Genomic DNA, 13,447 nt, shown 5'->3' with positions numbered 1-13,447 from the left:
ATGAGATGCAAAGCAGAGAGCCACCGGGGTGTTACACTGGTAATGGGAATTTGTTTGTGGAAGGGAGGGCTGATCAGCAAGCTGTGGCTTATTTCATTAAGCCAGGATGCTGGCAGAATGATTAGTGACTGCTGAGCTAGACAGAAGCCAGAGCCAGTCCTGGTGTTTGTGAACTGAAATATGTAGGGCCCTGTTTTTAAAAAATGCAATGTTGTGGCTGCACTGTGAGGCTAAGCTGCTTCCCGGTCAATTCTTCTGGAGAACGATTGATTTCCTTGGATTTCCGCAGTAACAAGAGGTGCCCAATACCGAGGCCATTCTTTAGTGGGTAGAATTCTTCCTCTTCTCGGCGCTTCTAGTTTTAATCACAGCCTTCCCTGCCGGGCCAGTCTGGGGGGTCCTCCCTTCCTTTCTGTGTACTAGTAACAGGGTACTTAGCAGGATCTGCAGGTTCATTGGAATGACAGGCCGTTGCGGTGAGTGTGTCTGCTGTAGTGTTGAACTTGCAACCGCTGGGATGTCCACCCTATGTTGTAGCACCCTTGCCACCTCACCCCAATTTGGAGGGGAGGAGGGGAGGGTTCAGACAGCACATGCCACCTGCCCATTCTTTCATGTGTACTGGGATCTCATGAGGCAGCTACATGCCTGGCACTTCTGGGTGGATGTGAATCCAAATCCTACCACTGCGTAACTGTGTGGGCTTGGGAAATTCCTGCCCCTGCTCCATACCTCAGTTTCCCTGACAAGAAAAAGAGAGGGTCTAGGGGAGTGTTCGGGGTAGCGCACTGATGTCTGATTTGCCATTCAAGGCCTCTGTAGTATCTCTCGTGTTGGACAACATGCATCCGCTGGCCCTGCGTTGGAGGGCTCCATTCTGCCCAGTGCAAATCCCATTCAAGTGGTTGGCAGCTGTGGGCACTCAGCTTTTTTCAAACCTGGGGTCCTGCAAGGGAGGCACGAAACCTATCCTGTAGCACAGGGAACCATGCCCACCTGCAGCCAGGACAGCGTGTTCCCTCTGTGTTGTGACCTCCCCTCAAGGGGCCCGTCAGGCTCGTGCTGACAGTCCGGCCAGGGGCTGCGTTCTGCGGAGGCACCTTGCACTGTGTTGCTTGCCATGGGAGCTGAGTCTGAGCCACGTCCCAGTGCATCCTCATCCCCCTGGGTAATCACCGAGGACGAGGCAGCAAGGCTTGCTGGGGGCTGCATTACGCGGGTCCCTCCTGCTGTTGAGACTTCCTTCACACGCCACTCCTCCCCCTCCTCCGCAGGTCTCCAGAGCCCAGAGCCAATCAGCGGCCACGAGCGAGAGCAGGAAATTTGCCAATAAGCACAGCAAGAAAGCCTTGAAGGCCAGCCTGACCCTGGGCATCCTGCTTGGCATGTTCTTCGTGGCCTGGCTCCCCTTCTTTGTGGCTAACATGGCACAAGTAAGTCCGGGCAGATTGTTTTCTACCCCTATCCATCACATGCCCCCCCCCTTGAGCAAAGCCCCTGAGGAGCAGCGTGGATAAACACAAGTGCAATGTCTGTGGCTCCCACACAAATGTCACTGGCCTCCCTGCCCTTCTTCTGGGCCCTTTCCCATCCCTGCCCATGTGACATCTGGCTGGAAGGGCCCATTTTTAAAAGGTGCTTTGAAGGCAGTGGGGAGCGAGATGCCTACACACAGAGCTCTCAGCTCCCCAGGGCAAGGACTGTCCTTTGTGCAAGGATGTCTGGGGCCATGGCTGGTGGAAGCCATGGCTGCTTGGCCAGGAGCTAGAACCAGGCGAAGCAGGACACACGACTGCTGCTCGTGGGCCTTCCTGAAGGCCATTTTAGCTTCTTGTACTGGCTCAATCCCACCCTCCCAGTGCAAGTCCTGCCTCTGTGCTGGGAACCTGCAGTGAGGCGAACACGCTGAGCCCCTCTCAAAGCCAAGCTCATTCACCCCTGCTGGGAGGGGGAAGCACTGTTGCTCCCCACGCATGGGGCTGATGGCTTCGCCAGCGCACTCCCGCTTCTGTAGCTGCACCCAGTGAGGCAGCCCCTTCTGGAAAGGGAGCTTGGCCCCCCTGTCCTGTACTGATTCTCTTTGCAAGAAGCTGAGGAGTCCTGGATGCTTCTCCCACCCCTGCTGTGACGAACCCTGCCCCAGGCTGCTGTCTGCGTTTGCTTTTCCGTGATCCCCCACAGGGACTTCCCTCCTTGGGGCGCGTGGAAAGGCCCAGAACTCCCTCCGCAAAGGCCAGAGCTGGGATGTGACTGTCCTGGGGGCAGCACAACCAAGCCCCAGAGCACAGAAAGCTCTGGGAAAGGTTGAGGCAGCCACAGCACTGCAAACAGCCTCAGTGACTTGGTCTAACCTCTGCTCTCTCCCCCCCCGCAGGCAGTATGTGACTGCGTTCCTGCTGGCTTCTTTGACGTGCTCACCTGGCTTGGTTACTGCAACAGCACCATGAACCCTATCATCTACCCGCTCTTCATGAGGGACTTCAAGAGAGCCATGGCTAAGTACCTGCCCTGCTGCCGGCGCTCGTGGGAACGCAGGCCCAGTGCCATCTCCCTGTCCATGAGGAACTCCAACAGCGGGCAGCGGTTGGGGATGTCCCTCAAGAATGTCCTCACTTTGCAGGGTGAGACTGACTCTGTGGACTCGGTCATCCAAGTGAACGAGCACATCTTTCTGCCCGCTTGCAAAGACCATCACTTGGAGTCCATCCCAGTCACCGGGGCCGATTCAGTCAACCTATCTGACTTGGACCACACAGACCAGGAGCTGCAGATCAATCAACTAAACACTCCCATGGATTGACCGAGGTGCTTGGACAGGAACAAAAGATGGCTGGGGAGAGCTCGTTATGGGGTCTCCCAATTGACAAACTAGCCATATGCTGCCTAATGGTACCTGCTGCCATATGGTGGGGCCCCTGAGGACAAAGGCAGAGATGGAGGAGTAGGTGGCGCTGTGTGTGCGTGTGCATGTATATGTATAGGTACAGGGACCTCTTGAACCAAAACGGACTGTACAGACATCCCACAGCATTGATTTACCATGATATATAGCCCCCTGCCACCCTGCAAACAAATCACTGGGTTCTTTGACAGCTTAGCTGCAGGAAGGGAAATGTATCTCCTCTTTGTGTGGAAGTCGCTAACCATTTCTTCATCTGTTACAGTTTGGGCTTGTTTAAAAAGGTGAACCCACATTTTATTGCTGAATTGCTGGTCTCTCTGTACTTGCTTTCTCACTGCTGCTACTCCCTGCTCCTTATCTGTGAACCATGAAGCAGCCCAAGTGCTCTTAGAGGCTGAACTAGGCATGAAGTGCCTGGGTATGATGCTTTTAGTATCTCTGAGTTAAGAAAACAGTGGTGATATTTTCCCTTCTCTTGATCAGAATGTAGAATTTGAAATCAGCCCACAGCAAAAATGAAGAGGATGAGAAAAAAGCTGAACTGGATCTAGCAGGCAAAGGAATCCAAGAAGAGCCCAGTGCTGCCTCCTGACAGAGAGCAATCTCTGCTCCGTGCCAGTCCCTTTCATACTGGTACACAAGGTTTGAAGGATGTCTGGAAAACTCTGGGATGCTGGATTCTCTTGTTCTGTTCTGAAAGCCCAAGTAAAGGGGGCACTTTGAGGGTGAGCCTTTAAAGGGCAAAAGCCAGGCTGCTACTCTGACCCTGCAAGCCCCAGCTGCCAGACTAGTGCTGTGGCACTAGTACTAGTACTCTGCCTAGAAACATGCATTTTCACTTGCCGAGTGCCCGTAATTGCTGGTGAAGTCTGTGGGAGCTGCAAGGGGGCACATTTCTGTCTGGAGCAGAGGCCTACACTAGATGATCCTGAGGTCCCTTCCAGCCCTCATTTTCTATGTTTCTATACTAACTGCCTCAGTTTGCCCATCTGAAGGCAGGGATCATAGTGCTCACCTGCTTTCACAAAGCGCCTTGACATCCTTGGACTAACAGTGGGCAACTGTCTGCACAGTCTAACTGCTGTCATTGTGGAGGCTATTGTGATGAAGGGGGGTGCAGTTACAAATTCATGGGAAACAATTCAAAACATAATCTCGGTGTTTGTGCCCCAAGGTACGGGTGGACGGCACTGCTGTGTTTGGTGACGTATCCCGGGAGCAGCATTCGCTCATCCTGTGGCCACAGTCCGATTTGGGCAGCTGCATTCTGCCAATCTAAACCCCACCTGCAGTTTGAATCCAGGTGCAGAGATCCACTCTGCTGAGCTGGCTTTTGCCACATGAAACGGCTCCAGTGCTCCAACCATGGCAGACCTGCATTCGAGGTAGAGGTAGGCGACCACGACTTCCACGGAGCAGCTTAGGACTGTTGTTGGAACGGATGTCATGCTCAGCAGCACAGCAGGTCAAATGCAGGGGTTGGGGAAAGCATCACACACGGCACAGAGGACAGCACACGCACATTTTCTGCCCAGTCTGAGAGTGCACAAACCAACATGTGGTCGTATTAGCAAGCCTGGGGTGGGCGGTGTTTTGGAAAGGGAAAATACAGATTAATTTTGTTCCTCTTATTAACGTCAAGTTAAAAGCCTTGGAGGGAAAGGGGATTTCTTGAAGGGAGATGTGAAGGACAGAAAAGAAAAGGATGGGTGCTTTGCTGCCTATTAGGTCACTGAAAAAAACTTTGCCTTGTATGACAATTGTGAGACTTGGCCCTGGCTTCCCTACTTTTTATCCAAGGATCTCAACACACTTTGCAAAAGGCAATGAAGCTTCAAACCTGCCAGAGAACTGCTCAGTGTTATTCTCTCCATCGTACATACAATGCATTCTGGAGAGTGTCTTAATTAAACCCTTACAGCCATGCATTGTCAGAGGATGAATCTGGGTATCCTCATCCCTGTCTCCCTATGACAGGTAGGTAAGACTCACCTTGGTGAATCAATGTGCACTGTGCATGTAGATCCAGCATTTAAAAAACCTGACAATGATACAAAACAAATTCACCCCTTTAATTCCCAAGTGACAAGCTGTTCTTCAAACAGACAAGTTTCTGGTTCCCAAGATACTCTAATAATGCTGCCACAATCACTTGGTTTCCCCAAGTTTCACAACATGAAGCAGCATTTTCTTACCATGATCATGGCAGTAACCTCCGAGGACCTCAGCTAGTGCCAATCAGGACAACTCCATGATTTCTGTGGCTCTTGGCTGATCTACAGCAGCTGAGAACCTGACTCTGTCAGGTGAGAAGACAGTCACAGCAGCTCCGATGGCTTTGTCCCAGTGACACTCCACTTCCATGCTCCAGTTTCTATAACATCTTCTAAGCTGCAGTCAGTGTCCATCCTGCTCCACCTTCTGCAGTCCAGTGTAGAGAGACAGCACCTGGCCCAAGTGTTTTTGTCACTGTTAACACTAGGGTCAGTCTATTCCTGTCTGCCTGTCTTGCCAATGTGCGCAGAAAGAACAGATGGAAGAAGAAAACGAGGGGGTGGCACAGCAACACCACCGTGGTCCCATAACCCTGAGCTAGCCCTAAGGCAGAAGAAGCTAATGCCAGAGTGCAACAACTCACATCTGAATCCCACTGGAATTCATGCAGGGGAGTAAGTAAACCAGATCTGAAGTGCTGAAGGAATAGATGTCAGCTTTCACGGGGGTTTTCTCAGGTACATTAGAGCAGTTTGGCTGTATTGCAGCAATTGCACCAGCTGGGCTTTTCCATTCCAGCCTCTGACCACTGCTGATGGTGCTTCCTACCCTGTAGCGTAAGGAGATGTGGTGTAAGGAAGGTGAGAAGAAGCAATTGCAAAATGAAGAGTGCACCAGTCCTGCAGGACATGCTGGTGTTCCAGCCCAGCCGCTGGGAGTCTCCTGGTGTTGTAGGAGCCTGAGAGACGCTGTGATCCTGCCAGAACATCCTCCCACTCTAACACTCTCAAAAAGATCTCCAAATGGTTTCCACTGAAAACCAGTACTGCCCAGGGTTATTCAACGGTTCTAATGGCTCTTTAACCTAACAGTGCCAGACCTAAGGAAGTTATTAGCTGTGCCAGCAACCAGCTGCTCATGTTTTCTAGTAACTGCATTTAGCGTTCAGCCCAGGTGTGCACTGAAGACCCAGGTAGGTCAAGGCTGTCTTGCACCAAAGCACTAGGCAGGTTGTGTTTGCTGGTCATGACGCAGTGACCAAGGAAGGAGCAAGGGATTGTTCAGTGTTGATCTCTCAGATTCAGTCTAGACTTTGGTCTGCTGCCTGCTTCTTGATGTCATTATTGTTCGAATAGTCTGGGCTGTGGCAGGAGATTTCTCCAAGGACATGACTAGAAGAACCAGGGCAGCACAGGGAGCTGGCTGATAAAGGTTTGTCACTTGGGCTTTGGTCTCTGCTGGTATCTGATGAGACTGGAGATTCGGAAGCCTTGGGGTGTGTAAGGGGAGAGTTTCTGCCACTCGGGCACAGTCTATCACTAGCTATGGGCTCCCAGGACCAGTGGTCAGACTTGATGGCACCATCTTCTACCACCCTGCTGTTCTCTCCCTGAGTCTCATTGTCTGCTGGCTCCTGTCTTTTCTTGCCCTGGCTGGAGAAGAGGCTGGTGCTCCCCATCTCCTCCAGGCGACACTCCTTGGTTTTAATGCCCACAGCCTTCAGGATAGTGTTCATTTGCTTCATGTAGTCCAGGTGCCCGCTGACCTGCAAAGAACAACCACGGCCTGTTAGTATGAAAAACCCAAGTGGAATGCAGCTAAGCCCCATGCACGGAGAGCAGAGGCAGCCAGGAGGACCTGCCTCAGCCCTAGAAAGCAGGGAGAACTCGATCTGAAAAAAGCAGTTCCCTAAGAATCACTCCGAGGGATCGCTGTCCTGGTCATGCACAGCTTCTCATTTGCTGCACTCTCCCTCCATTGCCCCAGGCCCGGATCACCGCTGATCCCACTCCTCTAAGGTTTAAGTGTTGGCTGGGATTAGAGAGGACATGCACTGAAATGACTGAGGTGCAGAGATGGGAGTCAGGAGGGCTGGGTTGCTGTCTGACCCGGGGTAAAACATCCCTTCTCCGTGCCTCAGTTTCCTCAGCTGTACAATGCAGACAGCTGTTTCTACGAGAAAGACCATTGCAGGACTCGATTCCTGCTTATGAGGGGCTTGTAGCTGGAAGCTGTTCCCTGGCACCAGACAGATACTGCTTTAAGAGTGAACTGAGCCTGCAGATGCAGAATACATCTGGCAGGGCTATCTAATTTATGACGCTACCTGTTAATGAGCTATGCTCCTCTGATTGGCATATCAGACCCCTCCCTCAAATATACACAAGAGAGAAAAATAACCAGACTATTTAAACAGCTCTTCCAATCACTTTTAAGAAGGGCAAGGGAACACTAAGGACTCCAGCCCTCAGGTCAGATGGAACCAGCTGCCTTTTCAGGCCAAGCTGCAGCAGCTGCTGAATGAGACTTTTCAAGCAGCTATGTTCCTCCAAATATCCTTTCCTATTCTACTTGCAGCTGTGTGTAAGGATGCACCTGTGAACACAAAACACGTACAAGAGACCCACCAGCAGGCTTCTCTTGGCAGGAGAGTGCTATTAAACTGAGTCAAAGCTAATTCTGCGGCCCATGCTTCAGCGAGCACAGAGGATGTTAGCAAAGATTAAAGGGCATGATTCTGCACCTTAAGTCTATCTGACATCTGCACTGTCCATGAGTTTGCTCACAGCACACACTGACCTCAGCTGGGAATCCCTGAAGCATGAGGGTTGACATGCATATGGCAAACAGTGGTTTGAGATCTGCCGAGAGGTTTGTCTCGCTAGTATTGTCAGGCAGGGAGTCTCCTGGCTAACTCTGTGCCAAAGAGGAGTTTGTCGGGGACACCCAGCTTTCACAGCCTTGTTTCTCCACCCTGGACTCAGGTAACTGCCGCCACCACGACATTTCTCACCCAGAGATCTCATGCTGTCCCCCTTGCTCTGTTCCCTTGTGCTATCTGAGACGTCTGGTGCCTGCTGCGGTAGGAGGCAGGTGCTCTTCAAAGGCCACTGCAGCAAAACTCTCTCACCGCAGCTCAGCTCCAGACTTGCTTATTAGCAATTAGTGTGTTGCCTACAGTTAAAAGCCAGTGAAAGATCTTAATCACTGTTCAGCTAGAGATCCCCGCCTATGCTCCGGTAAGCACAAAAAAGTCTTGCTGCAGATCCCAGTCTAGACTCCCCTCTCCAAAGCTGCTAGGTCCTGTATCCTCCAGCTTGGTCTCTGCTTCCCAGACCCCCTCCTTCCCTGGCAGAGCAGTATCTGCTTTTTTGCGTGTCCTTTCCTAGGCTCATTCAGCAACATTGTGAACAACTGCTAGCAGTAAAACTCATTTTCCTCTTCTAACGGTCTTTGCCGAACTGCTGGCATTTGAATGAACAAATCATGATGGCTCCTAGCAACCAGAAGGGCCTTGACAGAGCTCTCAGATGGTAAATCACACTCACATCCAACCATGAACATGCAAACCATGAACTCACCACATTACCTAACATTCTCCTCTCCCTGCAAGGGGGAACTCCTTCTAGAATAGCTGTAAGTCCCTCCAAAGGGGATGAAGTTTGGGCTAAAGTTCTGGCAAGATGACTAATCCCCAAGGCACAAAAGCAGTTCAGAGTTCCTTCGTGCAAAGGCAAAATTCAAGCCCACTGGCCATTTGCATAAAGCAGCTTTTGAGTGGTAACATTTGGATGCACTTAGAACTTGGAGCAAAGTGAAGGATTTAATCAGCACATTAGTAATGCAATATTCAGCTTTAATCAGCCCAGATGGCTCAACAGCCTTTTTATATTTTGAACAGATCAGTACTTTAATTAAAATAACCATCAAAGGCCTAATGGATTGATGATTCCGATGTTTACATTGTTCTCAAGAGAAGCATGAATTCTTCCTTAGTCAGTATGGGGCTCTTAGGAGACAGTGGAGGGAAACTTGGTAGAGAGCTGGGTTAAGTGGATGGGAACAGGTCAGTAATGGACCTAATGACAAAAAAAAAAAAGGTGCATGAAGTTTGCTGTTCTGCTCTAGCTTCTTCCGGAGAAGTTCTCTCTTTAATAATAGCTGTGATTCCCCCAACCCAAGATGTGCATGAGCGATCCATAAAACAAATCCCGAAACCGCTCTGACTGCAGAGCTGACTCCGTCCGGCACATGAACTCTTCCGGCTGCCCACCTAGGCCACAGCTCCAGCCACACCACGGGGAGGTTCCCAGAGGAACGGGCTGAAACCTGGAACGTGATTCGATATTTTCACGTTCATATTCCGAATGGGAATAAAACCAAATATTTCCACTCCGTCGCACATGGTGTGGGATTTCCAGATAAAAGTTATTTTGTTTTTTGTTTTTCAAAATGTGGTTAGCTCAGAAATTGGGTTTTCGACCTGTTGTTTGTACATGAGGTCAGCAGGAGCTGCCAAGCCATACTGTGTCATGTGTTACTGCCACCAATGTGTCATACCATGGCATCATGCTCGAAATGCCCTTTTATATTATTTTATTTTTGGATCATTTCACGGAGCTGCTACTTGGTAGAGACTATAACAGCTTATTCTCGTTTCTGGAGCAAAAGCATCTAGTGCATGTGTTGTAAGAGATCAGCCTGACACTTTAACCAAGAAAAGAAGACAAACATTCTGTTTAATAATTAGAGGAGCACCTGTTCTCAATAGTCTTGGGTTAGCCGAGAATCATTTTTCTTGGCTCTGGCAAACAGTTGCTTCTTCACTGAGCGCACAAGATGTTTTATCTGTACTAACCAGCAATTGCTTTTGATTTTTTTAAAAATAATAAAGTATTACTAGAATATTTCGACAATTCAGACATGGCTTGACACATGACAGGTCACATTTTTCATTGCTGTTATCACGAGGCAATGCAAAACTCTGAAAAAGTAAAAGCCCGTAGCAGCCTTAGACAAAAACTTCATCTTGAAATAATTTTTGCGGGCTTTTCCCAAAACAAAATCTACATGAATTTGGGGGTTTACCATTTCAGAAATGTTTGCAGGCTATTTCATCAAAATGAATACAACTGTATGAAAAAGAAAATGTTTAGGTAAAATGCCTTTTTCTAGAAAGTAACGGTTTCAGTTAAAACACTCCTGCTCCAGATGCATTCAGTAGTGACCCAGAGGCAAAGACTAAGGGCTGAGACACCCTGGTGACAAGGACACCATTCATATCATTCCAGGAATAGTCTTGAAAGCTTTATAAAAAAATCAAACAAATAAACTGGGGATAAACCTCCCCCCCAAACCAAATCAACCAACTACAAACTCTCCAATGATATGCCGAGAACTCACCTACTCATCTCTTAGTGCAACTCAGACAGAGGTCTAAGGGGTGTCCTGCAGGGACACCAATCCAGACTGGAATATGGTTCTTAACACTAGTATTAATGAACCGCCCTATCTCCACAACCCCATGTGATATACGTGATTATTACCATGCTCATTTTACTTGTTGAGAACTGGGGCACAGAAAGATCCAAACGAGAAATTCTAAAAGCACGCTAAGGAAGTATTACAGATTAATGTATAGCAACCGCTCCAAAACCATCCTATGGAGACTTTCAGTCTAACCTACCTGCGGGCTGTTCTGCTTACAGTATTTTTAAGGAGCTTCTCATTGTGTTATCCAGCTACTAGTTAAAAGGAGCTCCTTTCAAAAGTGGCCTTAAAAGGGCCAGATTTTCCTAAGTCCTCAACACCCAAAAGTTCTCAATGAGTGTGATGGAGAAAGTCTCTTTTCCCAGCACTACCATCTATAGGAGCCTCCACTCCTCCAAAAGTTCCTGCCCAGGCATATGCATCGAAGGTCTGGGTGGCCCTCATGCATGCACCATGATCCAGGAGGATCGACAGTTGCTACCATCGATCGGAGATGTTAGGCACTGAGCTCTTTTGAAATTTCCCTTCTTCAGTTAATTGCCTAAATGGGAGTTGAGTTCTTCCCCCCATCCAGCTCTCCTAAGTACCATCAAAAATACTCTTTCATTCTTGCCCAAGGCAACTCCCTTCCCCTACTCCAAAGGGGAAAAAAAACAGAGAGAGAACTTTGAGGACACATTAGACTCCCTCAAAATGAATCAGGAGAGGGATTTCAATTCAGTTCAAACTCATTATGAAGATACACTTGAATTCATTCCAGTGGGGTAATCTAGAAAGCCACATGGCAGCATATCCTGAACATCAAACGCAGATGATGGCAGGACTGTCTGTGCAGATCACACTCAGTATGTCCTGGCACCTTTCTAAAGGCTTTCTGAAACCATTCCAGAATACGGCTGGTACAGCACTGAAGCCCCAGTCGAAGGCTAAAACTCCAGATTTAATCAAAAACCTTAAATCACTAATGGAGATGCCCTCAAAATGTTCCAAGTCCTCTCCATAACATCTTCATCCACCCACAAGTCCAAGAACAAATTAATGCAAGTGCTCTGCAGTTTGCTAGGACAAGCAAGTCTGACAGACTTTGATTGAGAGACCAAAGAGATAATCAGGAGGAAACATGAGGCATTTCCAGTCTGTATCTTATTTCCTTCCTTCTTCGGTAATGTTAATGGTATCAGAGTTCAAACTGCAGCACAGGAGAACGGATGAGAAATGAACCTGTCAAGTAAAGTCCAATAAAAGTAAATATACCAACTGATGTGTCTCCACAATATATTAGATACAAAACCATTTTTCCAGTGTATCTTTTCACATCTGCAAGTTATTGCATGTCGCTTTGCTTCTGAGCTAATGAAGTGGATTCGTTCCTGGGGTAACTCCACTGAAGCTAAAATAATGTTTAAGTTGGGGATGAATTTGTCCCAGTATATTTCTGTGGAACTAACATCAGTAATAAAAGGGACGCAGACAGAGGGAAATGGATTCTATCCCTCGTACATTCATTTATGGTACCATTACAGAAAGATGGGGATTGATTTTATTTGGGCAACGTCCAACTTCTGCCAGTGTCATCAAGGGATTAAACAGACCTGTTAAATCTGCGGGTGAACCTTTGAATGAAAAACCTTCCAGTCCTTATTTCCAGGTCCAACTGCTGCCTCTGCATTTCCTGGCCTAGACTCTTATGGAACCAAAAATGTGAATGTGCTGATTAAAGATCAGATTGGGGGTCCTGACTCATGCAGCTCCCACTGGCTTCGGTAAGAACAGAGCAAAAGGAGTGAATAATCATTAAGCACCAGACTGCGACATGAATAATCCTCCTAGCGCATCCCGGCATGCAGTGGGAACAAACCTTCTCTGCCACCTGCTAAGAGGATACAGAACGCACAACCCACTGTAGCCACTGCCAGCTCAGCCTACGCTTACTGCTTTTCAGGGGTTGGTGCAAAACTTGCTCTGTGTTTGGCCCATTTGTACAGTAAACCATAAAGCTTTGTGACTTTAGCAACAAGGGCCTCATTCAAAAACCCAATGACTCTGGATAAGGCCCCCAGAGAAAAAGATTGTCTTGAAGGCTACATGCCTCTGTGAAGTCTGATTCAAAACTGGAGAAGGCTGTCAAGGGTTTTGCAAAGCTGACAAATATCAGATCGTGCAGAGCTCACTAGGGGGCAGGACTCTTTTCCCGACCCACCAGGCGATGCCATGAAGTTGAGCGCAGAGCCGCCGGTCAAACTGCCAGCAAAAAAGCAGTGGGGACTGCTTGAAAGAAACAATGATTTGGGGCAAATCTCTCTGCCATCATAGTAGTAAAATGCAGCTGGTTCCAGGTCCTGATGGCCTGTTCTTTTCGCAATTCGATCAATCAAGTTAAATTCTTGATGGTTTCTCCTCATCTTTGGCACAACGAGCACTTTTAAACTGGCTGAAACATCTACACTCACAAGGAGCCCTTTCCGGGTGTTTAAAGGAACTGGAATGAGCCAAAATGAAAACACCCACTTAACTGTTTGTCACAGGAGAGCACAGAAGCACTGCAGGAGAAACGATGCCATAAACATGGGCTTCCCTATATTTTTCTTGTGGCGAGAAAAGAAAACTAATGGACCAGATTCACCAGGCTGCTTGGACGATTCTGGCCTGTTAAAGCAGGTTTTACAGTTACTCCACACCATGGAGTGGCACAAAGCAGCTGGTTCTTCCATTGACTCTGCCCTGCTATCCCAGAACAAGCAGCAGAAAGATCTCCGCAGGACTCTACCTGTAGAGCAAAGTTTGGGTAGCTACCCACCTCCCCTCTGCACCACAAGACAATTTAAAAGGAGCAATTTTGGTACGCTTTTCCAATCAATTCCTCCAAGCATGTCCAAAATGTCCTTGAAAAGACCCAGCCATGCCTATTAAATTCAGATTGAGCTCTTTGTGTTTCAGTGCAATAAATGCTTCTGGTTATGGTCATAAAAACACAAGTTTAATTTGCAGGACCTTTTCAGACAATCCCAAATGCTGTCCCAAGGTCTGAAATCAACCACACGGGGGGGGGGGGGGGGGGGG

General features: G+C 48.5%; 2 protein-coding genes across 3 annotated transcripts in view; one reads left to right on the top strand and one right to left on the bottom strand.

Annotated features, from left to right (window-relative positions):
• HTR6 (5-hydroxytryptamine receptor 6) overlaps nt 1-3,695 on the top strand; it is a 16,758-nt gene extending 13,063 nt beyond the window's left edge. The window contains exons 2-3 of the mRNA XM_019511906.1: nt 1,275-1,433; nt 2,375-3,695. Of these exons, the coding sequence (XP_019367451.1) occupies nt 1,275-1,433; nt 2,375-2,800 (585 nt within the window). The 3' untranslated portion in view covers nt 2,801-3,695. The remainder of the gene's footprint in view (nt 1-1,274; nt 1,434-2,374) is intronic.
• A 1,258-nt stretch (nt 3,696-4,953) lies between these two features.
• Nucleotides 4,954-13,447, bottom strand: part of TMCO4 (transmembrane and coiled-coil domains 4) — a 74,271-nt gene continuing 65,777 nt past the window's right edge. For both annotated transcript variants that reach the window (XM_019511905.1, XM_019511904.1), the window contains exon 14: nt 4,954-6,662. In XM_019511905.1, the coding sequence (XP_019367450.1) occupies nt 6,198-6,662 (465 nt within the window). In that variant the 3' untranslated portion in view covers nt 4,954-6,197. The remainder of the gene's footprint in view (nt 6,663-13,447) is intronic.

Source organism: Gavialis gangeticus, unplaced genomic scaffold (genome assembly GCF_001723915.1).
Source record: "Gavialis gangeticus isolate Ggan-Ray unplaced genomic scaffold, GavGan_comp1, whole genome shotgun sequence".
Taxonomy (NCBI): Eukaryota; Metazoa; Chordata; order Crocodylia; family Gavialidae; genus Gavialis; species Gavialis gangeticus.
Note: the sequence above shows the minus strand (reverse complement) of the source record. Positions and strands in the feature narration are given on the sequence as shown.